Here is a 26907-nt window from a genome sequence, read left to right as displayed (position 1 = left end):
CGCCCCTCACTGATTATGCTAACGTGATTAGGCCTACTTCCTGGTTTCAATGCGGGATTTGAACCTGGGTCTTCCACGCTGCTGACGCAATGCGCTTCCGGTCGCGCCAAAGGGGAAAGTAAACAGACTGATAGGGGATGCCGCTTGTCTGTGAGTCCCCATAACGTGGCCGATCCTAAGATACTGGAACTCTCTGAAACATCATGCCGTCTTTTCAAGTGATCATGTTGCACTGTGCCTGGTTCTAGTCTTTTTTATGAATTTGGAAAGCATTACCAGAGAATTGACTCTGACATATTAAGAAAAAGGGCTTTTTCACACATAACCTATTCAGGATTATTCAGCCCTCTGAGAAGTTATGCCTTCTAGTGAACAATGTAAAGCCAAGCAGATTATACAAGGTGTCATGTGATGTGCTGTGGAAGCAGGGTAAAGGGTAAAGAGTAAAGGTTAAGGTCGAGTGACTGCAATTAATGCTGATTAGATTTTGCAACGAGGAGATAGTGTCTCAAATCCAATTACTTGTAAAGCAAAATTACACTGTTCTTGGCTTTTCAGTAGAACTTTAAATCAATTAATCTTTTCACACAATAAATATTAATTCATAGATGTAATATTATATTTACAAACTTAAATGTTGTTATTATAAACTAAAGTGTTGTCAGACAGTTGCGATTAAGTAATGTCCTTTGGTTTAAAATAGTAGTATAAATTAATGTTGAAAATGTAATGATGCAGACCACTTTGTAAATCTGGGAATCTAATTTAAATCTGGAAATAAACTGCAAGTTTTCGGAATTGTTGGTTGGGAAAAATGAAAAATGCAGTGTTTCCCATTATTTACTTAGACTGTGGCAGCACACTGCAGTCTAATTTGTCCCGCCACAGTTTCAAAATGAACCGAAAATATTTGTACATTTCTCATAATAACAATAAAGATCTCTAACGTAGTGTTTTGCGCCGTTGCTTCGGCAAAGCATCTCTCACTCCCAGTCAGTCAGTCAGCCCACTGTACGCGCGCCTGCTCTCTCACACACACACACAAACACACAGGAACCAATTATCTAACATTTATGTTATTACCAGCGGCACTGACTATGTAACTATTTTCAGCATTTGAGGAGCAAGTTCAACATAGGTAACCACTTTTGCTTTATTTCTTTGATGGCTCACAGGGCTCAATATTAACGCTTGTCCGCTTGTCCGGGACTAGTGGATTTTTGAAGGGGCAAGTGAAAGAGAATTTTACTTGCCTGACCGGACAAGCAGACTGAGAAAACGTCAATAACAAAAAAATAACCAGCTATATTTGTGATAGCCTAGGCCTGTGTCACTTATTAGAAAGTTTATATTCTTATTCTGCAGTTGAAAGTAATCCAGAGTGCGTAATTTTATAATTCACTAGTGATCCAGTAACAGCTGTGCCCTGTTTTATTGACAGGCGGTGTATGTGTGTGTGCTGAACATGCGCGTGTGTTCCGAAAATGCTTGCGCTAATGCATACCTGAACGGTCAAATACATTTCAAAATTCTGCCAAAATGCTTGGTGAGGTATTCATGTAAACAAATAGAGTGATGTCTAAAGTGAACATAAACAGTGGAGAAAAAAGTGGATGTATATTAAAATGTCGGACTTGTAAGTATAAATGTAAGCTAATAGACCTGCTGCTGTCTTGTGTGTCATTATAATAATCAAACAGCCATAACAAGAAAACAAGAAAACACTCACTGCTCTTGACTGGGTAACTTTAGTAGCTTTAAAAAGTATTAATGTATTATAATCATACAGTAAAGTAGTAGTTTTATGTTGCATTTCTTTCTGAATGTTTACTTGAATACTTGATGGCCTACTGCTGTTAAAAGCTTTTAAAGCTGTTAAAAAAGCACATAATTTTCTTAATTTGTATTTTTTGTTCTTTTATTTTTAATCTATTTCTATTTATTGCTGTTTTTTATTATTATTTTATTACTGACTGTTTACTAGTCTTGAATAATTAAAAACTTGAAGCCATTCTTCCATAATTAACAAATTAGTTAGTGTTATTATTTGTTGTGGTTTTGAAGCTGGTATTGAGAATTGTCACATTTCAAAACAGACTACTGCAATTTTGGTATTGTGATAAAGTTTAGCCTTTATTGTACATGGTAGATCTTGCTGCAATAACATGATGAAAAAGTAGATCTCACTCCATAGAAGTGTGAGAATCCCTGATGATAATGGTGGTGATGGATTTTTCTTTATTTGACTACCATACGTGACATAAAATAATTACCATATGACAATTGCCTCCTCCCCTACCCAGTGCAGTTTATTACATTCCTGTCACAGAGAACTGAGTTGATTGCATAGGTACACTATTAGGTTGGGCATCGGTCATAATTTAAGAAAATATTCAACATAAACCTTGACATGTTACTTGAGCATGCAACATAAATGTCCTTTTTTCTCTCCGGACAAGTAACTTCTTTACTTGGACAAGTGAATGACCAATTTACTTGTCCGGAGGACAAGCTCATGACAGTGCTTAATGTCAAGCCCTGGCTCAAATGTGTGCTCTAGTCGATTTTGTGTTTTGACCATTTGTGAACTGTGTAAACTCAGTCTCGTTTATGCTTTGTGGGTGTGACTTTTTTGCCATGTCATCACCATTCATATCTATACAACCAATGTGTTTATGATTAAATTACTACTAGAGAACAAAATTGTTTACACCAGCACAAAGGTCTTATAGATCTAGCCTCTTAATTTTACTCTCAAAGTGCACCAGATTGATGCATTTAATTTTAAAATGTAAAAAAACATTCTTATGGGGGAGCATTCTAGAGGGCCTTCTAGAGGGTCCAAGGTCCACCCACCACAGTCTCACAAAATCCTGTGGGAAACACTGAAATGTTATGTGTAGATAAATATTTGTAAATATGCAGAAATGTAAATAAATATGTAAATATATTTTAATATTTAAAATATAAAAATATTTATTAAATATAAATAAAATGAACTTTCTCAAATCATGCTGGCATAACTTGGATCATCTGGTTTTGCATCAACTTGTGGAGTTCATGCCAGCTCAATTGCATGCTGTCATTAAAGCAAAAAGAACATACCAAATACTAGAAATACCCAAATTCATGTAAACTTTTCATTCAGATTGTTATACTAATAATTTGTATTGAAAAATAAATTAATAAATTGGATATATTTTTATATTTATTATTAATAATTGTAAAAATGCATAATATACATGTTTACTTGGACCCTACTGTATAAAGCCCACTACAGTACATACAACACTAGTCAAAAGGTTGGACCTATCTGTATTTTTTATTATTTTAAAGACTGAATGCATATGCCTAAATGCTTACAAGCAACATGATCACACGGGGACGTCAGCATGTTTTTTTCCGACAGTTCTGGTAACCTAAGATCGGCCACATTATGCTGACTCACTGACAAGTGTAATGTTCCATCAGCCATTTTTGCATTGGCTCCACTGTTTACCTTCCCCAATAGCCAACAGGGCGCATGTTGTGTCAGTAGCGTGGGAGTCCCGGGTTCAGATACTGCGTTAAAATCAGGAAGTGATCGCATTTCCATAATAATTAACAAGCGCTATTCGGAGGTTGCATTTTTCCCTCTATCGTTACATTGTTACTCTACTGATGGTTAAGTTTATGTTTGGGGTTTGGGTTGGGGGTACAGATTATAAAATATAAATTCCTCTTCACTGTATTACAGCCTGTACAGTTGAAAACAACTTGCTTCTCAGTTTGCTTTTGGCGCCCCTCCGTGGACATTTCACCAGCAAGATGGAGCTCATATGTGCCCATACGCCCAACAACAGTTACCGCTATAGCCACTATGGGCAGCGTTTTGCATTTCTGTAAGCACATACCACTTTCATTTAAAGAAAAGTCTACCTAATGTTTCCGATTTCACTGTGAGATCAGACTCTTACAAGTGCCTAGCAAGTTTGGGAACTCCTTTGTTAGTATTGTGTGAAGCATCTGCCATCAAACTATGGATACTTAAAAAAATAAATAAATAAATAAATAGAACCACAGCATCAAATAGTTTAACAAAATTCTTAATGCTGTGAGACTAAAGACTGACTGACTTGCAGCACTCCATACACTAGATGGGTGCCATCTCATTTTCAGCCTTCATAATGGGGCTTGTATCTTGTGCAAATCTCCCTTAGTGCCCAGTATGAAGAGTGCTTTCTTTGGACAAGCTCTTTAATATGCACTGTGATTGGCATGGCACTTCATCACTATGGTGCTCTAGATTTCAGAAGCACCAGAGCCCTGCCACACTGGCATCTTGATACACACATTTGCCCCATCTCCCTTTCAGAGCAGACAGGAACGGCCCTGAAAAGAACTTGGGAACTGCCTAACTTGTATAAGAGAAAAACATGCAGTCTCTATTGTGGGCCGGTTGTTGGGCTGTGCGTGATGTTGTTTACCGTGGACCATCGTGCTCCACAGGCCCATTTAGCTGACACGACCCCCTCCTTTCCCATTGCCCTACCCCCAGCACTGCTATGGAAACTGGCACAGCTGAAGACCGATGCCCTGCTCTCATTGAGAATTGTTGCTGACAAAAGTGTTTAGACATGCTTGAATGCCAAAAGCCATGCTGCCAGGACCATGAGGGCTGACTTTTTGACTTTCAAATCTTTATGATTCAGTACTTGAAATATGAAATGTGCCCAGGGCTTAAATTGTATTTGTTTATTATATTATATAATAGTAAAAAAATAAAAGATAAATTTACAATGAGCAATCTATACAGACTTTTTGGGAGAGGTGGCCAATCCTTAAATAGTCTATATCTGGTCATCTGGTGGTCATCCATAATTAGTTCACCCAAAAATGACATTTCTGTCAACATTTGCTCACCCGTATTTGACTTTCTTTCTTCCATGGAACACAAAAGGAGTTGTTTTTAAGAATGTACTCATGGTCCATGTAGTTAATAAATAAATGGGGAGTGGAGCTTTAAAGCATCAAAAATGACACCAGAGCACCATAAAAAGTGTCATCAAAGTGTGCTATACTTCAAGTCTTAAATTTCACTGTGTTTCACACCCAAAGCTATTATATGAATCAGAAGACATGGAATATTGCATAGGTGTCTTGTGGATAAGTTTTATCATACTTTTATGGTGCGGTTGCATTATTTTTTTAAGCTTAAAGGCTAAAGACCTCTTTCACTGTAACTGCATGAAAAAGAGGGACCAGTATGTTCTTCCTTTTGTGTTTCATGAAAGAAAGTCACAGGTTTGAAACAACATTAGGGTGAGTAAATGATGACTGAATTTTTATTTTTTGGTAAACTAACCCTTTCAGGTCACACAGCAAGGATCCCTGCTTCTTCTAAACCTTTCGGTCCCCAAATCAAATGTGAATGTACTGTCTTTCACTGCTGTGGGGCCTTATTGCTGTCTGGGTGACAAAAAGGTGGAGCAGGGAAGAATGGAGGCCCTGTGTCTTGTATTAGCATGACAAAGCCGCATCCCAAGGACCCCTTTTCCTTTCCAGCATTGTGTAGCTTTTTGTTTTATAGCCCAAAGGCAATTGTCATTTCCATGGTATCCTCCCAACAGCTGTGTAACCGGTCCCACCAGGATTTTGCAGCACCTTGTCCTGATTATTGCGGTCCAAAATTACTGAATTTGCTGCCGCTTTGCTCAAAAATTTCGATCCCATTGACCCATTTGCAGCGTTGTTGGTGTTGGTGTTATTTTGCAGTGAAAACTCACAAATAATCATAGTATAGCCTACTTCTGTAATGTTTATCAGTGACTTTATAAGTGCAATTGCTTGTAATTATATTAGTGCTTAACAACTGAATATACCGCTAGCAAGCAAAAAATAATAAATACACTCAAAAATACAATGTGTTTAAGATGTGAAACATGTAATATGGCTAATATGAGTTCAATGGAAGACTCTTAATTCTTTTTAGATAAAAAATGTTCTGCCTCGGAAACAAGTAAGCTTTGTTAAGTTTAAAATGGTAGCCTAGACCTACAATAAAACGGTAAACTAAAAACACAAATGATGATTCGATTTAGGCGTGTCGCGTTATTACATCACCTTATTGCGATCATTTGATTTAACCGCAATTGCCTGAGAGAACTGCGATTATTGTGCACTTCAAAAACTTATCACACAGTACTGTCCTAATAAGGGAATTATGCAGCTCAGGCAATGGCGCAAACGCGCCCACAAACTCGTTGCTGATTCTTTACAATTCTGATTTTGGGATTTTGCTGCTTGTGAGCGCTCTATAGCGGAGGATGCAGCAGTCCACCATGATCTGACACACTCTGCTGGGACAGCGTCACTTGATCCAGACACCTGAATCATCTCTTTAACATATCGAGGTTCACTTCACTACACCGCACATCTGTACTTCTCCATCATTTGATGAATTATTGCTGATATGATCAATAGAAAAGTCAAGAAAATGAAGGGGAGCTTGTTATTAAAACAGGTGTGGCATCTGTGTTGTAGGTTCACAAAAACTGACACAGAAACAATTAATTTGCAGATTGTCGCACGACGAAAATCACTTGTGGTAATACAAACAACCTGTTTTACCACCTCAAAATGAAGCACGCTCAAGAACATTATGAAAGCCAAAAGATGTGCTCTGCATTAGTTCCTTTTTTTTTGTTTTTTTTTGCAAGAAGTGTTTATAAATATTTTTGAAATGTATTTTCTTCAAGATGTGTTAATTTCATTGTGTATTTTTACTAAAGTTATGTAATATTTTCTTTGTTACTTTGCTTTGAAAATATCTTGTTTCTTGAGGAAAGTTTATAATACTGTTGGTCAACAATATATCACACCGAAATGTGGCATAATGTAAAATTGAGTAATATGGTAAGGATGACTTAAAACCAAGTGTTTATTTTATTTTTAACTTTGACTGTTTGTCAAGTTTGAAAATTATATAAGAGGAAGTAGTTTTCACTTAAAAAGTATTTATTTCACTGACTGGATTTTCCAAAAATAGGCATTACAATATGGTTATTCATTATGTTAACCGATTTGTATAGATTTTTCAGAAACAAATTACTATATTGCGATATTTACCGTCATCGTGATATAAAATTACTCATATTGTGATGTAAGATTTTGGTCATATCGCCCACCCCATCACCAACCTGAACCTCGTACCATTTAGAGCAACTTCTGAAGAGCGCGTGAAGATTAATTTTTAGCTGTGATGTACGTATGTGCACCATTTAAAAGTTTAGACAAGACTTTCGATAGTGAATGCAAAACGTTATGGTTTCACTTTAACATTTGTGTAACGGCAAATGCTGTTGGTTGTTGCAAGTTCATACACGCAGGGTACATGCATTAACACAGTGGAGGAAACGAAGAGGAGATGCTTACTCTGTTACTGTGGAGATTATAGAATGGCGGCTGTGCAGTTGGATATGTTTTGACTGATTCAAGCTTTTCAAGCACTTGTTTTGCCACTGTCAATTTGGAGAAAAGTGTTTTTTTTGTTTGTTTGTTTTTTTCTTTTCCAATCAGAGCAACCATCAAGAAGTAAAACACAGTGATAATCTAGTAAAAATATTTCTTTCGTTTTTGTGTATATCTCATACTAAATTGTTTCAGAAGTCTAACATAAAGCAAAGGTAATGTGAATAAACACAAAATACAGTTTTTAAATGCTAAAGTTATTTATTGAAGCAAAAAATTTATCCAATACCAACTGGGCCTGTGTGAAAAAGTATTTGCCTCCTAGTTACTAAATACCCAAAACTATGAAACTGCATTCATAATGGGGTTCAGCTGGACTAGACACACCCAGGCCTGATTACTGCCAGCCCTGTTCAATCAAATCGACACCTAAATATAACTTTTTCAGCAGCATGAAGTTGGCTAAAAGGTCTCACCCAGTAGCACACTATGCCAGAAATTCCAGAAATGATAAGAAAGGGGAACATCTAAGTAACTGCAGGTGTCTCTTGCATCAATAAAGGTCACTGTTCATGACTCCACTATCAGAAAGACACTGGGCAAAAATGTCATCCATGGAAGTCTGGTGAGGCAAAAACCTTTGCTAACCCAGAAGAACATTAAGGCTCATCTGAATTTTTCCAAAATACACCTTGATGACCCTCAAACCTTTTGGGAGAATGTTCTGTAGACTGATGAGTCGAAAGTGGAACAGTTTGGAAGACGGGTCCTGTTACATCTGGTGTAAATCAAACACAGAATTCCACAAAATGAACATCATACCTACGGTCAAGCATAGTAGTGGTAGTGTGATGGTGTAGGGATGCTTTGCTGCTTCAGGGCCAGGGCGACTTGCAATAATTGAGGGAATCATGAATTCTGCTCTCTACCAGAAAATCCTAGAGGAGAACGTCAGGTCATCATTCTATGAGTTGAAGCTCAAGTGCAACTGGATTATGCAGCAAGACAATGACACAAAGCATAGGAGTAAGTCCACATCTGAATTGCTCAAAAGTAGCAAAATTAATGTTTTGGAGTGGCCTAGTCAAAGTCCTGACTTGAACTCAATTGAGATGCTGTGGCAGGACCTTAAACAGGCAGTTCATGCTCGAAAACCCTCTAATGTGGCTGAACTTAAGCAGTTCTGCATAGAAGAGTGGGACAAAATTCCACCACAGTGTTGTGAATGGATCTCCAGTTATCAGAAGCGTTTGGTTGTAGTTGTTTTCTGCTAAAGGTGGCACAAACAGCTATTAAGTTTAAGGGGGCAGTTAGATTTTCACATGGGTGATATAGGTGTTGGATAACTTTTTCGCTTCGATAAAAAATATATATATTTGTTAACTGTATTTTGTGTTTACTCAAGTTGCCTTTGTTTTATGTTATATCTTGTTTGAATATCTAAAAATAATTTGGTATGAAAAATGCACAAAAATAGAGGAAACCAGAAGGGGGCAAACACTTTTTCACATCACTTATTATATTACATAATAAACAGGGCTTACATGGCCATGAAAAGTCTGGGAAAACCGAATTATTTTTGGTATGCTCTGTTGTAAAATATTTTATTGACTGGAAATTGCTCAATTGGAGAAATGTCTTATTATTTTGCAGTTCCTTATCCAGTTATCATTCACCACTGGTAAAAAAAAAAAGTCAAGGAAATTCATTGGTCAGGAGGAATGGGAACCCTTAATAAATTATATAATTATGCTGATTAATGTGGTAGCCTCTTAGATATTAGGTTGGTTATGCTTGAAAATGACCTAATTTTCCCCTTTTTTCAGTGGTCAGTTTGCTGTGGTGAAGAAATGCCGTAATAAGGGCACAGGTGTGGAGTATGCAGCCAAATTTATCAAGAAGAGGCGCAGCAAATCCAGTCGGCGAGGGATATCCAAAGATGACATTGAGAGGGAGGTCAGCATACTAAAGGAAATCCAGCACCCCAACGTCATCACTCTGCACGATGTGTTTGAAAACAAGAACGAGGTCATTCTCATCTTGGAGCTGTGAGTAATTTTTTTTCACTTCACTTTTCTGAACCCTGGAATCATTTTCAGTCATCTTATTTCTGTGGCTCAGATGGGCAGTCGCTGCCTGCTTTAGGGCTCTCGAACTGGAAGCAGTTTTTGTTTACATTCTATTTGGGGCCTTTTGCCACTTTCTTTATTGAAAGTACAGTACAGGGGAGACATGGGTTCCCACGGTCATGGGAAACCTGGATATTTCAAAATAGTGTTTTCTGGATCATGGAATTGAATAAAATCTTGAAAGTCATGTAAAATCTCATTAAAATTTCTTTAGTTAATATAAATATTTTACTTTTGCCCTGCTCTAAAATATTTCTTCAGCTAGATATGTTTTTGTGTAGAGTAAAATTTACTCTCAAGCCACAGTGATGGTCCAATTTGTTGTGTGAATCATTCTTTTGGGTTGATTCGTTTCAGTGAATTGGTTTAACCTGTCTAAATGTCTAATTTACAAATCGGTCTAAATCAAAATTATATCTAAAAAAAAGTCAGTTATCACAAAAAGCCAGAAATGTATTCAAATCCATTGGTCAAAAAGTGAAATAATGACAGAAAATAATGAAGAGAGGGGAAAATGGGTCTGGGGATGTTGTGAGATGAGTTCAAAGATTTGTGGGCATATGTACCAGGCCACGGATCCCACAGCTATAAACCGTTTTAAAATGTACACTACCGTTCAAAAGTTTAAGGTCACTTGCCTGAAAAGTTTCTCATGATCTTAAAAACATTTTGATCTGAAGGCGTATGCTTAAATGTTTGTAATTAGTTTTGTAGACAAAAATATAATTGTGCCAACATATTAATTTATTTAATTATAAAACTAAAATTTATAAAAAATAAAAAAAAACGTTTTTGAAATGGATGACTTGGACCGAATAATTAAGAAAAGCAGCCACTAAGTGCCCAGCATATAGATGGGAACTCCTTAAATACTGTTTAAAAAGCATCCCAGGATGATACCTCAAGAAGTTGGTTGAGAAAATGTCAAGAGTACATGTCTGCAAAATCTAGGCAAATTGTGGCCACTTTGAAGATGCTGAAATATAGTTTTGATTTATTTTGGATTTTTTTAGTCACAACATAATTCCCATATTTCCATTTCTATTATTCCATAGTTGTGATGACTTTACTATTATTCTAAAATGTGAAAAAATAAAAATAAAGAATGAGTAAGAGACCCTAAACCTTTGAACGATAGTGTACACTATAGCATTTTAAAATTACAGTAGCATTCTGCATAGAAATGTATCCATAAAAGAAGCTGTCAAGGGCCACTCACTGAATTCAGTTTCAACCTTCAACCAACCTTCACCTACAAAGCAAACATTTGACAAGGTCAACAGTGGAGAGTTGAGGGGAACCAGTTCATTAAAAGTAGATAAACCAGTTTTCCTGTTACTCTGTGCACATTCATACACTTCTGTCAATGTGTTCAAAGAGAAAAGACAGGTATTGATGTCTGTGATGTCTTTAGTTATACCAATAGAGAAAAAACAAAGACCTTTGACTGATGAAGCAATGTTTATTTTAAGTAAGTTAGACATACTTAAAATGTACATTAAAGGTTATTATAAAAGTATCTGAAGAATGCAGACACAACAGCCACTTATTAACAAAACCTGTTTTGTGGATTGCATCATAAATACAGTGACTTAGTTTTGGATTACATCTTTTTTTTTAATATAATTTTTTTTAATTTTATCCCCTTTTCTCCCAATTTGGAATGCCCAATTCTCACTACTTAGTAGGTCCTCGTGGTGGCGCAGTTACTCGCCTCAATTTGGGTGGCGGAGGACAAGTCTCAGTTGCCTCCGCTTCTGAGACGGTCAATCCATGCATCTTATCACGTGGCTTGCTGTGTATGACACCGCGGTGACTCACAGCATGTGGAGGCTCATGCTACTCTCCGCGATCCATGCAAAACTTACCATGCGCACTGTTGAGAAATTGGACACTGTTGTCTGTTATTGTGGTCTTTTCTGATAAAAGCCATGTTCAGCAGTTTAAATAGGCTACTGTAGGAAAATGATACCGTAGATCTGCATGTGTTTATAATTCTTATACTCAAATCAGTAGATTTGTAGCCATGCAAATTTTAATAAAGGAGAAGGTAAGGACGTTATTGAAACTCATTATTATTTGACTATTATTGTTGTCTTTTTGGATGAAGAATAATGCTCAGAATGAAGACTATAGATCTGCTTTGTTCTTTTAATGCTTGAACACTATAAAGTCTCTTGGTAGATTTCGGTCATGAACGACTCAAAATGATTCACTGACTCACTCATAGCACATAAGACGCTCATTTGTCGCCACCTAGTGACATTTCCAGAAGGGGTCACTGAACTAATCAGTTAATAAATTTGAACAAATGTGTGAAACAGAAGCAAGCCTCACCAAAATACTCTTTATTTTGCAGCTAATTCTGCACAGTTGTAAACTTGAATAAACTTGAATCACTAAAATAGCTGGAACTGGTGCTTTTAGCTTATTCTTTAAAACAAATATCCCCAGAAAAAATGTTCGTGGACCAATGATTGTCTTACTTTTTTCGCCCCTCATGAGTTTGCATCCCTGTAATTTGTTGTGGCATTGCAAGAACAAATCTACAAATTAGAAAAGAAGCAAATTTGTTGTTTTTTCATTACCCATTTTGCGCTCTTGCCACCTATGACCTTACACAGCATAGCCTACCTATGTGACTTGTTTTTTTTTTTTTTTTTTTTTTTTTTGCATAGCTGGATTTCAAACATTAAAAGTAAACACGCTACTAAGACGGACAGAAAACCTGGACAGGTTCTTGAAAAGGAAAAATATTGACGATGGGTAGCCTGTGTGGGATAGTGGTGTGCCGTAGAACTTTTTAGTCATAAAAAGTGTGCTGTGGCAGAAAAATGGTTGGGAAACACTGCTCTATGGACACATTGGAGAATTAACCGCCATTGGCTAGTAAATGTTTGTTTTTACTCGCCAGACTCTTGACAACATGTAAGCGTTATGCAGCTGAAAACTAAAAAAGATATTAAGGAAACTGGGAAGGGGGCAATATATATATATATATATATATATATATATATATATATATCATGCAGTATAGTATGTGAGATTGTACATTTTATTTTCATATTTCGCTTTTGATCCATTTAATCACATTTTAGCTTGTGTACAAATTTCACATTATATCAGTGTATATGATTTATATGATCATTTTTAATAATGATACAAGCTGTTTTCACTGTTTGAAATGTCATGCAAATTTCACAATGTATGATTGTGCCTTTTAAATATTTATAAATTTACACATTTATTACACTTACTACATTACTACATTTTGTAACATGTTTGTTTATATGCGCTTGTTCGATTTACATTGAGTTTACATTGATGATTTAAGAGAATGGCTTCCCCGAGCAAGTGTTTACGGTTGAATGAGTGCAGCGCACATTAACGAGGGAGAAGTTGCACGTTCCCCCCCCCCATCTGTGCAATGTATGATTAGAAATAATGTTTCTTTTTATCTTTTTGATCAACAGCTGACTGTAAATAACAGAACAGATTTTAAAAGAGACATGAAATGAAAATGGGGTGCCTGGGTCACGTCTTTGGATACAAAATACACGGAACGAAGCAAAAAGAAAACTTACTTGTATAATGTGTGTTGAAAAAATATTTATTGTACAAGAGGATATCAAATTCAAATCTACAAGCTCTCGAATTTTGCAACACTATGAAATTCTAACAGACGTCCAACAGGTGTGTTAGTGGTAGGCTTGTTTTAAAACGGAGAATGTTGTGAAAAAGAAAGTGGAAAAGTTGAACCAAAGTCAAAGAGTTGACGTCGTTAAATGCTATGTAATTCCAAGGCTCAACTAAAGTGATGGAGACAGTGCAATCACGACAGATCCGGACCCACTGCAGCCAAATAAGGTCAATTTCCTTCAGGTCGGGCACTCACAAGACGCAACATGCTGTAGAAGATTAGGCTGGCTACCTAATCACCAGTGTTTTATTCATTAAAAGGATTGCGGCGCTTAAGTTCTTCATCGCAGCTACACAACTCAAGCTCTGACAAGTAAAATCTGAATTTTTACTCGCCAGTGCCTAATAAAATTTATATTTCAGTCGCATTGTGTGAAATTTGGTCGCATATGCGAGTGATTTACTCGCTATGTAGAGGGCTGCTCTACCCTCCCTAGCTACCAGGCCAATTTGGTTGCTTAGGAGACCTGGCTGGAGTCACTCAGCACGCCCTGGATTCGAACTCGCGACTCCAGGGGTGGTAGTCAGTAGTAGTAGAGCTAACCAGGCCCCCGTTTTGGATTACATCTTAACCCTCCTAAGCTGTTAAAAAATGGTCAACGCCTTGGCTGATTGCGGTCATTTTGACCAGATACAATAAAGGTGTACCCCTTTTTTTTTTTAATGAAATGTTATAACGCTAACTTCCCTGAAGTAGTAACAATACAATTACGCTCGTCTTTTGGTATTTTATGTTATTTAGATCTTATTTACATGTACATTTCTCAATTTCACCATCATTTGCATATGCAAATAGGCAAATTTATGAAATTTCACTACAGTAAACAATGACACTTTTATAAGTTTAAACATGCAGAACATATGTGAATGAGTCATGTATTGTGGGCAGATTGTTGTTATCTTGTAAAAAAAAGAAGAAAACGTGATGAAAATTATGTTGTGACAATAATGGCAACTATATGGCTGCAGTGTTTTCATACATCCACCTGCTGTGTAGTAATTCTATTTTTGCATTTGGTGTTACAAAGAGAAGTCATAGAATAAGCATTTTGTTATCAATAATTTATTTGAAATATCAAAAATTCATAAAAATGTGTACCAAACAGTAATTAGACATTTTTGAACAGTATAAATAGTTTATCTGTTTCCATAGCAAAAAGATGCAGTGTTTTGTTTGGAAGGCATCTAAGCATATACATTGGGGTCAGATTCAGACTTTTTGGTCTTTGATGTCTCTTTTCTCTTTTCTTCTTGTGTGTGTGTGTGCGCGCGCACGCTCGTGTATGTGTGTGAGTGTGTGCATTCTGGCTGTGTCATAGTCTCATCCATTCATTTCTCTCTCTCTCTCTCTCTCCCTCCCTCTCTCTCTCTCTCCCTCTGTGTTTTTGTGAATATGAGAGACTGTGTGTGTGTGTGTGTGTGTGTGTTAGACTCTGTGAGACTGTGTGTGAGAGACTATGTGTGACTGTGTGTGTGCATTCTACGTTCTGGCTGTATCATAGTCTCACCCATTCATTTCTCTCTCTCTGTTTATGTGTTTGTAAGTGTGTGTGGGTGTGTGTGTGGGGAGGGGGGTATGTTTTGCACTCTGTATATTTTATAGTCTCACCCCTTCTTTTCTGTGTGTGTTTGTTCAGCATATTAATTTTTTTAATAATTGACACACATATTAAAAAAATTGTTCCATGTTAGGGTCTTTCCCATTCATTTCCTATGGTCGGTCAATTTTGACCACGAACAGCCAAGGTTTTTTTTTTTTATGACCACTTAGACTCATCGAATTAACGACATTTTTTGTTTGTTTGTTTAGATCGCAAGTCTGGATAAAGTCACAAAGTCTTGAACCACTCAGATTGAGGAAATACATTTTAGATTCTGAAAGTGCTGTAATGGGCTGTTTTAATCCTTTTGAAAATCTTAATACAGTGACATAAGCTTGTTTTCAAATGTGTTGTAGATTTATTTGCAAATTTACAGAAGCAGTCATAACAGAGCATAATAGTGTCCTACCTACTTTTTAAGCCGTCTTGATTCCGGAGGTATTTTCCCGTTCATTTATTCCAAAGGGATATCATAAAATCCTTCATTAAAGAGTTCTAAAACAGATCAATCACCTCTGTGGTGAATCACAACATTATAACCTTTGATTTGAAGCATAATATAGTTTGAAAATCGGACCAAAAGACAAAGGTACAAGACTGTATACTTTAAGGGTAAGTTCACCCAAAAATGAAAATCCTCTCATGATTTACTTACCTTTAAGCCATCCCAGATGTGTATGACTTTCCTTCATCAGCAGAACCGAAGTGAAGATTTTTATAAGCAGATTTCAGCTCAGTTTGTCCATACAATGCATGTAAATGGGTGCAGTCAGGCTGCTGGCTATTTGACGGTCCAAAAGGCATATTTAGGCGAATTAACTGCAATCCCATAAAGCATTGCGAGTGACATAATCAAATTAAAGCAATGGAAAAATAAACTAGTGATTTGAAGTTGTTCGATTATAAGTTTAGAATTAAAAAATGTAAAGCATGGGGGGCCTGGGTAGCTCAGTGGTAAAGACGCTGGCTACCACCCCTGGAATTCGCTAGTTCGAATCCCAGGGCATGCTGAGTGACTCCAGCCAGGTCTCCTAAGAAAAACCAAATTGGCCTGGTTGCTAGGGAGGGTCACAATATGCAATATGAAGAGTCACATGGGGTAACCTCCTCATGATCGCTATAATGTGGTTAGTTCTCGGTGGGGCGCATGGTGAGTTGAGCGTGGTTGCCGCGGTGGATGGCGTGAAGCCTCCACACACGCTATGTCTCCGTGGCAACGTGCTCAACAAGCCATGTGATAAGATGCGTGGGTTGAAGATCTCAGACGCGGAGGCAACTGGGATTCATCCTCCGCCACCCGGACTGAGGCGAATCACTACGTGACCACGAGGACTTAAAAGCACATTGGACTTGGGCATTCCAAATTGGGAGAAAAAGGTAGGAAAAATAAAAAATGTTTAAAGGATATTGCAAACAATTTAAATATAAACAAAGACTGTATAATAATTTTGAATATATAGGGAGACTCAATTGCATCATTTGCAGTGCGTCATGGAAGTGGGTGTTTACTGCAGAGCTCTTTTGCAGAGGTTTGTTTTCCACGATTTTCTGATTGGTGGGTTCAACAGAAGAATATGCCATCGATTAACAACCTCGTAGCTCACGGTAGGTCTGTCTTTAAAAGTTTGTTAGTGTTAATTAACAATTCCCTTATGGAAAAAATTCATGGGATTTTTACTTCTGGAACCCCACTTTTGCACTCAATATGTGCTAGATGATGTTAGGATGTGGTATTATTATAGGGGCTGTAAAACCCTTTCTTCATCTCAGCTGGAGGGACAGGCTCTATCGCACCCTTCCACAGAAGGGTAGCAATCTCCGCACGCAGGGTAGCGGCGTTCTCACCTTTCACCGAAGTGAAGCGGAAGCCATTGAACCTGGGTGGGCGCCTGGCAAACTGAATTGCATAGCCGAGTCGGACGGTCATGATCAACCACTGCGACGGGTTGGGGAGCGCGAGCCACACCCCCAATCTCCGAGCGAGGGGGACCAAGGGGACAATCGCGTCAGACGTACTGGCGGGTGGGGCCTCGCGATGGGGCAGAGCCTGAGGTACCACGTCGAGGGGGCTTGAGCCCCGACTTCGTGGCCGTGCTGAGCCTGGGAACATCGAAGCACTTACCTGGCTCCGGATACCCATCATAGTGCTGGTCAGGGAGGGGGGAGGAGGAAAGTCGACCCCGCAGTCTGTCAGAACCGGCCTGGCGTGGGTGTGTTTGTGCCACAGCGGGGGGGCCACCCCTGGAGCGCCATACCTGCCATAAAGGAACAGTGGCCAGTGGTCGAGATAACGACGGCCGTGTGCACCAGATATGTGACCCAGGGAATGAGGAAACCGCTCCTTTTCTGAACGTGAAGGTGCATCAAAGAAAAGGCAAAAGATTCTCCTCCAGGCCCTCCAACGGGGGATGGAGTGGTCTGCTTAACATCTCTAAGCCTGAAGCAGGTCTCCACGTGCCTGGGTCGCCCATCTCAGGGGCGCTTTGAAACCTTCCTCAGGTTCTTGGCGGCCGGCCGTGAGATGGGTGGCGTCGGCGGGCTGCAGCGGAGCCGGTGTTGTTGCGGCAGGAGGACGCCCTTGGCAATGAGAAGATGAGGTGCGAGTTCTTGAACCGCGCCGATGCAGGATGTTCTGAATAGCCTCCATCTGCTGTTTCACCACCGAGAACTGCTGGGCGAAGTCCTCGACGGTGTCACCGAACAGGCTGACCTGGGAGACGGGGGCGTCAAGGAACCGTACCTTGTCAGCTTTGCACATCTCAACCAAGTTGAGCCATAGGTGGCGCTCCTGGACCACCAGGGTGGACATCGCCTGCCTGAGAGTCCGTGCAGTGACCTTCATCGCCCGGAGAGCGAGGTCGGTCGCCAAGCACAGCTCCTGCATCAATCCCAGGTCAGAACTACCCTCATGCAGTTCTCTTAGCGCCTTGGTTTGGTGCACTTGCAGGAGAGCCAGGGCTTGCAGGGCGGAGGCGGCCTGTCCAGCAGCACCGCAGGCCTTAGTCTCCAGAGATGACATAACCCTACAGGCGCTGGATGGGGGTCTCGGGCGGCCCCGCCAGGTGCCGGCATTTTGCAGGCACAGGTGCACCGCAACCGCCTTATCCACTTGGGGAATCACCGAGTATCCCCTGGCAGCCCCACCATTGAGGGTAGTGAGAGCGGAGGAGCTCAGAGACCGGGTCCGGGCAGTGAAAGTTGCCCACCATGACCTCGTGAGCTTCTCATGCACCTCCGGGAAGAAAGGGACCAGGGCGGGGCGCAGCCATGAGCGGCATTCCGGGCCCAGGAACCAATTTTCAGGCTGCAAGGGTTCGGGGGGGGGGGGGTTTGTGGAGGGGGTGGAGGGTTCCACTCCAGCCTGACACACACAGCCGCCCGGGCAAGCATGGCTGCCAGCTGCGCGTCAGATTGTGACTGGGCGACCACACCCAAAGGTGGGAGCCCAGTCGAGTCCTCAGCGTCAGACTGGACAGCCTGCTCTCTGATGCTGCAATCGAGAGCTCATCCACTTCGTGAGCGCCGAAACGAGATCGCGAACTCGCCCTGAGATGAGCCGGCGGTCTCATCCCAGTGGGGCAAACGAGCGTACTGGGGAATGGGAGGTCCGTGGGGAGTTACCCGGCGGAGTGGCTCCCATTGGGGTCCCCAAATCACCCCCAGTGCTAACCAACTCGGCCTCAAACCCGTAGGTAGAAGGACCGAGGCGGGGAGCCGCTGGGGTGGTCTTTCCCTCTAACGAAACGAACGCTCTCGCAGTGAGAACATGACCCGTGCACGAACACTGTCTCTGCGTGGGCAGCACCCAAGCACGTAAGACCGCGATCGTGGCCATCGACCGCAACCAGGAAATACACACAAACGGAGAGGTGTCTTTTTAAAGATGCTCTCCGTTAATGCCACTCTTTTAGAAGGGAAAATATACTCTTTTAGTAGGAAGAATATACTCTTTTAACTGCTGAAGTGCCCAGGGGCATTCTCTACACTTCACCAGTGCAAGAGAGGGAGAAGCCGCTGTAATGCGCTGTAAATCCAACAGCTTTTCAAGGTGAATGGATCGGCAGAGTAATTCAGCTTGCTGAACACAACCGCTCGGCTCCGAAGAAAAATTCTGAATGAGTGGTTGCGAGCCATTTCCTTTCATACCCGTATGTCTGGGGGAGTGGCATGCAAATTCCACTTGCCAATTCCCATTGGCTTTTTTTCAAAATCAGAGGTGTTTAGGGCTCCCAAGAGTGACCCCTAATGTCACTACATCGACACAACGTCGATTGAGTGACAGATATGGAACATTAACTACTAATTACAGGGAATAATTGATGATTATGTTGTCGAAAATTTTGTTACAGAATTGGTGTCTATAATGTCAAGGAAGTATCTTTTCTCAAAGTCTCGTTACATAACTGGTTTGCTTTACTTATTTACTTGCGAGTTCATACTCTTTTTGTCTGTCAACCAAGACTATTGTTGCAAAGGTCCTCCCTTAAGCTATGTTCTGAGCTCGTATTTGCTGCACATTACTCATCAGCAAAGCTATTTTGTTTTCTAACTGAAGCATCTGAGGTCAAGTATCTTTGCCTAAGGACATAACCACACAAACCTGACCTCAAAACTGAAGGTCAAGTTTAATTTTCAGGTCATTTAGCATCCTCTCATAACCCTTGTACGGTCAACGACTATTGTGAAGTGAAAAGTAACAAGCTATCGCCCATGTTTTTTTTACATTGTCCAGGGCAGGGACTGGTGTTTGTCTTTCTGTTCCTGTGAGGGGAATAGAGACCTATCTGCGGCTTGTGTTTTTGCAGCTGGGTGGCTTCTCACTACACACCTCACCATTAGCAGCATGTGTTATCAAGTCATCAGTGGGAGCTGGTGTGAAGCTTCCTTTTGCTGAATAAATATATACCCGGATACTGTTGGTCTTCTCCCAGAAGCCCTGATTATAGCCCTGCCAAAAGCCATCTCTGCCAGTTAATCACTCAGAACCATTAGAGAGGCCGTTTCTTCTATTTAATAAGCCAGGCTCACATAGGAGGATTTTGGTTATAATGTTTATATATATATATATATATATATATATATATGGTTATATACGGTAGCCATTTCTTCATATTGCAGATTTAATTCCCAAATAATTTTATTGGTCTGTCTGTTTGTTGCTTTGGTGTCATCTTAAGGCTGTTGCCCTTACTACCCTATTTTTCTCAGATTTTGTTGTCAGACGAATATTTAAGTTCTCAAACAAAACTCCAGTTTGTAACCAAATCATTGCTCACTTCGGTTGCTTTAAATATGAGCAGTTAAGTGATGCGAACCTCTTTTTTTTTATTTTTTATATTTTTTATTTTTTGCAGGGTATTTTGGCTACAAAATAGCCCATAAATGTAAAAGATGGTGATAAATTTGTTTAAAAAGAAAAAAGAAAGAAAAAAAATCTGATTTTAAAATCGAAAGTTTGGTTATTGCATTCTGTGCGAATGTAGTTCCTCTTCAGATACTGAGATACAGAGCAGAGAGTAGTATTTGATTACACAATTACTTGTAAATATGTGGTGATTTTAATCATATATTTATATATATTGAAAATTTCTTTAATTAAACTGGTGTTTTATATGTTTAGGAAAAAAATGTGTCCTCATTAAAGTTTTCTCAGGGGGAATATTACCCCCTCATAAAATGATAATTTCTGACATTGACTTGAATAGCCATCTGCTCAATTATGGCGAAGCCCCATGAACAATTGCCTGTTTCTTCCTGTGCATTTTAATTTTTATTTTTTTGCGAAGACTGTTTTTCCCTCTTTGTTGAGGATGCCTTTTGGCTAAAAAGTTTCTGCACTCTGTCATGTTGTAGGCCTATACACATTGCTACGACACCAACACAACTGATGGCAAGAAAGATTGTTGTGTAATGTGAGCAGTACATTGATTTTGGTAGTTTGTTAGTCGTGTAGTATAGGCACAGCCTTAATGCATTTGCATTTTATTTTAAGGTGTGTGTGTGTGTGTTTGTGTGTGTGTTTGTGTGTGTTCAGACTAGCAACAACATCTCTCCTCTCTCTATACAGAGTTGCAGGTGGAGAACTTTTTGACTTCCTGGCTGAGAAAGAGTCACTGAGTGAAGAGGAGGCCACTGAGTTCCTCAAGCAGATCTTGGATGGAGTCAGTTACCTGCACTCTAAACAGATTGCCCACTTTGATCTGAAGGTATGAAGCATAATCTGGCTGAGATGCATTTGCATTGTAGCCCAATGCCAGACTGTGGTGATTAGCATTGCTGTGGACTAGCCATAACAAATCAGTTGAGGTGTTTTTATCCCCCCTAGTGTTTATCCACTCATTTTCACCCTGTACATAATTACGGGGCTTCCTAAAGTGGGATGGGTTATAAATGTAAACTTTTTCTCTAGATCAATTTTGTGAATATTCTGTAGACAAATGTAGATTGCGTTTTTACCTCCCATTAAAATCACTTGCTCATGTAACTTTGAAAAACTAACATGAAGTCAAACATTACAACTTCCATTAACCAACAAAATGTGACCTAAAGAATACAATTAAATAGTCGAGCAGTGATTGAGTCACACATTATTAGCATGTACGTTATGTCTTATCTCTCATGTTACTACATTAACAATGTTTATGTAATTAGATCCACTGCTTTCAGACCAGTCATCCACACTGCTCTCCTTAACATATCTGTTAAATATTTTGAAGTCATTGGAACTTTTAAGAGATTAGGCCAGTAATAAAGAAAGCACATAGTGAAGGAGGTATTGTTTCTATGGAATGTCCAGGCAGGGATCTGTTACTGCCAGGCTGAGTGAGTAAGACTGTGCTTTCTAGTGAACGTTTCCGTAGCTTTGCATGTGATTTCCATGTGTTATGGCCAGTATCCAGCTTTCTCTCCCTCCCTTGCATTCTCTTTTTGTCTACTGTCCTGCTGTGTTTTTGTACTGTACCTAATAGACTCCACTAATTTTCTCTTTTTTTGCCTCTCTTTCTTCCTCTCTTTCACTGATGCTCTATTACCATTTCAGTGTCAGAGGGTCAGGGTCAGAGTCATGCCTTTATTGGCAAAATTTTCAGCATCTACTAAAGTGTATATAGTGTGTATATCACTGAAATAAACAAAACACAAAATAAATAAGGTGAAGTTAATAAAGAAATATGAGACATAAGAAGAAAAGGGACAAGGTATACAAAAATAATGGTGATGAATTTACATACTAAATATGCTATGTACAAAATATAGTCACTTGCTAAAAGTCTGAGTAATAAATCTCTCTCTCTCTCTCTCTCTCTCTCTCTCTCTCTCTCCACACACACACACACACACACACACTCTTTCTCACACTCTTTCTCTCTCTCTCTCTCACACTCTTTCTCTCTCTCTCAGCCGGAGAACATCATGCTGTTGAACCGGAGTGTGCCTCACCCACGCATTAAGCTCATTGACTTTGGCCTGGCCCACAAGATCGATTTTGGCAATGATTTCAAAAACATCTTTGGTACCCCAGAGTTTGTAGGTCAGTATAATCCAGTGGTCATTCTATAGAGATCTGCTGCAATTTCACTGGCTCTGATTGTTCTCATGACCTGTCCAATCTTCCCTTTATTCCTTTCATGTGTAATATGAACTAAAAGCCTGACATTACTGTAAAAAAAAAAAATACCATGGATCATTCCTTTGTTACCCAAAGAACCCAACCAATAGCTGGATAGTTTGTGTTAGATAAACTGTCAAGTATGTAAGGTGCCACCTGGGATGCTTTAAGCAGTATTGAAGGAGTTCCAATGTATGCTGGGCTCTTGTTGACTGCTTTTCCATCACTGTGAGGTCCAATTTTTTTAAAGTTGTAATTTAATAAAGAAATTCATACTTGGTCTTCAAAAGTAATTTCAAGAATTTAAGCATATGCATTTGAATCACATTGTTTTCAAGATCATGAGGAACATAAATTCAGTCAATTCAGTGTTCAAACTTTTGACTACAGCAGTAGTATACAGTATGTTTAAGTGTTTGGGATCGTACTTACCATATGACTTGAAAATCCTCCTTAAATCGCACTGCTATTCAGTCTAATGATATGAGTCAGCTCTTTCTGTGTTTTCAGGCAATATTAATATCAACAAGCCCCCACCCAAACCAAATAGCACACAGACATACACACAATACACACCCACACCACCCCTAGCTCTCCATGTCTTTGGCATCACATCTAGTCCTACCTGAATGGCAGCCAGTATGGCTGCAGGCAGTGATGATACTGCAGACTTAATAGAGACACAGTGCTCAATGCCATTTTGGAGTACTAACTTCCCCACAATACAGTCTATTTCAATTCTCAAAATTACACACCAGCTTCATGGAAGAGAGTCTGGTCAAGCTAGACACCTGGTCTTACAGACACGAATCCAACACAGTCCCTGAATAGTAGTTGACCGATTAGCCAATTAAACAGTCATGACTTCATTGATTTTTGTTTTTTGGTCTAAGAGCAACTTGCTTTCTCACAGCCCTGATCAAGGAATAATTCAGTAAGCATGATAAGAGAGATCCTACCATCCAGTAATCCAAGAGGCTTTTGCAAGACAATTTTAATGTTACACTAGGGATGACAAAGTACTAATACTCTGGTACCAAGTCAGTACTTACAGTATATATACAGTACACACACACACACACACACACACACACACACACATATATATATATATATATATATATATATATATATATATATATATATACTGTACATACAGTTTAACAATAGCAGTCTTTTAAAGTATTGCTAGTATCAAGTACTGACTTGTGCACTGTTAGAACTATATATATAAACTGTATATATAGTGTATACACAGTAGATATATGTAAAATTTAACAATAGCAGTCTTTTTAAAGTATTGCTAGTATCGAGTACTGACTTGCGCACTGTTAGAATAACAATCGGCTGCTTTTGAATGTTCACATGCATATTTGTGTATGTGAGGTGCTCACGGTAATGCAGATGCATGCTGCATGCATGCTCTTGGCGAGGTATTAATGTAAGCACAGTCAGTTATGTCTTAAGTGAACACAAACAGTTAGGCCCAAAAAAAATGTATCAGAATTTTTTTGTCAAAATATCGAATTTTGTCCAAATTTATGTCAATATATCGGATTTAATGCGTTGTAATATAAGTGCAGCCTAATAGACTTGTTGCTATCAATTATATCATTAATATTAATAAAACTATTTCAAAAATCAATTTATTTCTAAGTTCTTTATTACTGACTATTTTAAAAGTTACTTGGGAAAACATGAAGCAATGAAATTATATAAATATTTCAAAACTGCATGAACATTTTTATTTTCAATTAATTTGTTAATATTTCTGTTAATATTTAACTACTTAAATAATTATGATCAATAGCTTATTAATTTTTGCTGTGGTATCGTAATTTGTACCGTAAATCATGATATTTCACTGGTATTGGTATCAGCGACTGAAATGTTGGTATTTTGATGGCCATACATTGTAAGTAAACAGCTGTTTATTTATTCATTTATTTTTGTGTGATTTGCAGCTCCTGAAGTGGTAAACTATGAGCCCCTTGGCCTGGAGGCAGACATGTGGTGAGAACAAACTTTATATAAAAATGTTTACCTATTTTTTCCTCACTTATTCTAAAAATGTGTTTTTTCTGTCTGTCTAATTCTAGGAGCATTGGTGTGATCACTTATATTCTGTGAGTATTCATAATCGTCAATGTTATGTTATAAATATAGTAAATATTACAAATGAAATCTGACTGCATTTATGGATTTTCACTTAGGCTGCATCCCAATAGTATCCATTTTTGTAATTGCATTATTTTTCTCAAAGCATGGCTGCAATCACATTCTGATGTAAAATGAAGGCATAGTGGACAAATCTGGCTGAATATGAAGCAATTTAGTTTGTTTGCTAAGTGTTTTTGTTACATTCATTTACAGACCTGTATTAACCAGTGGCGTAGAACAAACTCTTGATGTGCTATTAGTCTCAAATTAATTGACTGTTTTCAGTAATGCCCAGTAAGGGAGACAGTCTTCCACACAGCCAGATGCTGCATCAGACATTGATCTACAGTGTCTATTTGTAGAGCTGACATTTTGTTTCCTAAGGGGACATTGAGGTTCCTCTTAAAACTGTCTGTGTGTTAATGTGAGAGGGAACTAAGCATATCACAGAGCAATATAAACAGTGGAAATTGCCGGGTGCTTGTGATTAGACCTGAAGGGAACGTCCTTTTTATGGTGGGAACCAAATCTTTAAGTCTCTGACATAATCAGTAAATAGGTAAATTGTAAAGAAATGTCAAGATTTCACCCCCAAATCCAAAGAATAAAATATAGAAATGAAATTTTGCATATAGAAAACAAAACTAGGATTTAGTAGGATTTTTTGCATTGTGACATTACTTTTATGGCAGTTAAGCTTGTAATTTAACTGTAATTCAAAAAATGTACACAGTGAAAATTACATATTATTTAATTATATATTATTTCCATTGTAATGCACATATGCAAATTACAATTGTAAGTATGCCATGGTAGTATTTGTTTCACTGATTTTAAATTATGCTGATGTATAAAAAAACAAAACAAAAAGGGGGGTCTGGACAGCACAGTGTAATACAGGATGATTTTATTGCAGTAATGAGGGTGAAATTTTTTGCATTATGGTAATGCAAATTTGGGGGTTCTTGATCATATTTAATCCATAAAAGCACATTTCATCACACTAGTAGTGTCAGAGGTCTTGAATCTGATTCCTCTGTCTCCACCTACTCTGCAAAAATATCATTTTCAAATATTGAGTATTTTTGTCTTATTTTCTGGTAAAAATATCTAAATATCCTTAAAACAAAACAAAAAAATACATGACAAAGCAGAATGACATAAGATATTAAGTCGTGTTTTCAGAGAAATGTTACAAAATTAAGTGGGTTAAAACTAAAATACTATTTGATAATGAGGTATGAAAAATAAACTTGTTTTCCCTTTGAATCAAGCTTTTTTTCATACCCTATTGGCAAATAGTTTTTCTTGTAATAAGCATAAATGTTAGTAAACATCTGCAAACAAGACTTGAACCACACTGCAAAAAAATTAAAAAATACATTAGAAATAATAATAAAATAAAATCTTACTCTTTTTGTCTTGTTTTCCAGTAAAATTATTAAATCCTTAAGACATGATAAATGTAGTTTTTTTTTTTTTTTTTTTTTTTTTAAGAGAAATCTAACAAAATCTAACACAATTTGAGGTTTATGCTTAGAACAAGAAAAATCTATTTGCCATTGGGGTAAGAAAAATAAAACTGAATTCAAAGGGAAAACTATTTTATTTTTCCTTACCCCATTGGTAAAGCATAAACTAAATTTTGTTAGATTTATCTTACAACAAGACTTAATATTGTATGTAATTTTGCTTCTCTAGTATGCATTTCCTGTTTTAAGGATGTTTAGATATTTTTACTGAAAAACAAGACAAATAAGTGAGTAAGAATGTTATTGTTTTTGCAGTGTGGATGCATCCTGTTTCCTCACTCTGTTTGCTGTCTGTTCTTTCTCTCTGTTCTTCTCTATTCGGTTTCTATTCTTCTCTTTCTCTATTTCTTCTCTATCCATCCATCCCTATCCATCAATCCATCAACATGCTTTAATATCACATTTCCCTCAGAACAGTCTAAAGAGAACTGAAAAGCTATCTATCTCAGGGCTGTTCCTCCCACTCCTCTTTCATTATTGGCAAATAAATATAGAGCTTCAGGTAGATATCGCACACCATCTTCCCATCTAATCCTGTCGCTTGCTTTGAATTCCTGTTCTTCCTTTCTCTCTTTCACACTTTTTGAGAATTATATGTTTCTCTCCCACAGGGAATGCCATTAGTTGGCAGTGTGAATTCTGAACAGCCATAACATTACAATAATGAATGGAGTTTATTTCCTGACAGTGTTTCTGAAAGCCACCCTCTCACCCTGTAGCTCCTGGTTTAT

At 38.4% G+C, this 26907-nt stretch overlaps 1 protein-coding gene across 1 annotated transcript in view; it reads left to right on the top strand.

Moving 5' to 3' along the window:
- The window catches only part of dapk1 (death-associated protein kinase 1), a 111870-nt gene that overhangs the window by 47618 nt on the left and 37345 nt on the right, over positions 1-26907 (top strand). Inside the window, exons 3-7 of the mRNA XM_051690862.1 lie at positions 9276-9497; positions 20946-21084; positions 22277-22406; positions 24449-24497; positions 24584-24610. Coding sequence (XP_051546822.1) covers positions 9276-9497; positions 20946-21084; positions 22277-22406; positions 24449-24497; positions 24584-24610 — 567 coding nt within the window. The remainder of the gene's footprint in view (positions 1-9275; positions 9498-20945; positions 21085-22276; positions 22407-24448; positions 24498-24583; positions 24611-26907) is intronic.

Source organism: Myxocyprinus asiaticus, chromosome 4 (assembly GCF_019703515.2).
Source record: "Myxocyprinus asiaticus isolate MX2 ecotype Aquarium Trade chromosome 4, UBuf_Myxa_2, whole genome shotgun sequence".
In the NCBI taxonomy this organism is placed as follows: domain Eukaryota; kingdom Metazoa; phylum Chordata; class Actinopteri; order Cypriniformes; family Catostomidae; genus Myxocyprinus; species Myxocyprinus asiaticus.
The sequence above is the reverse complement of the archived record's forward strand: the minus strand, read 5'-3'. Positions and strand labels throughout refer to the sequence as shown.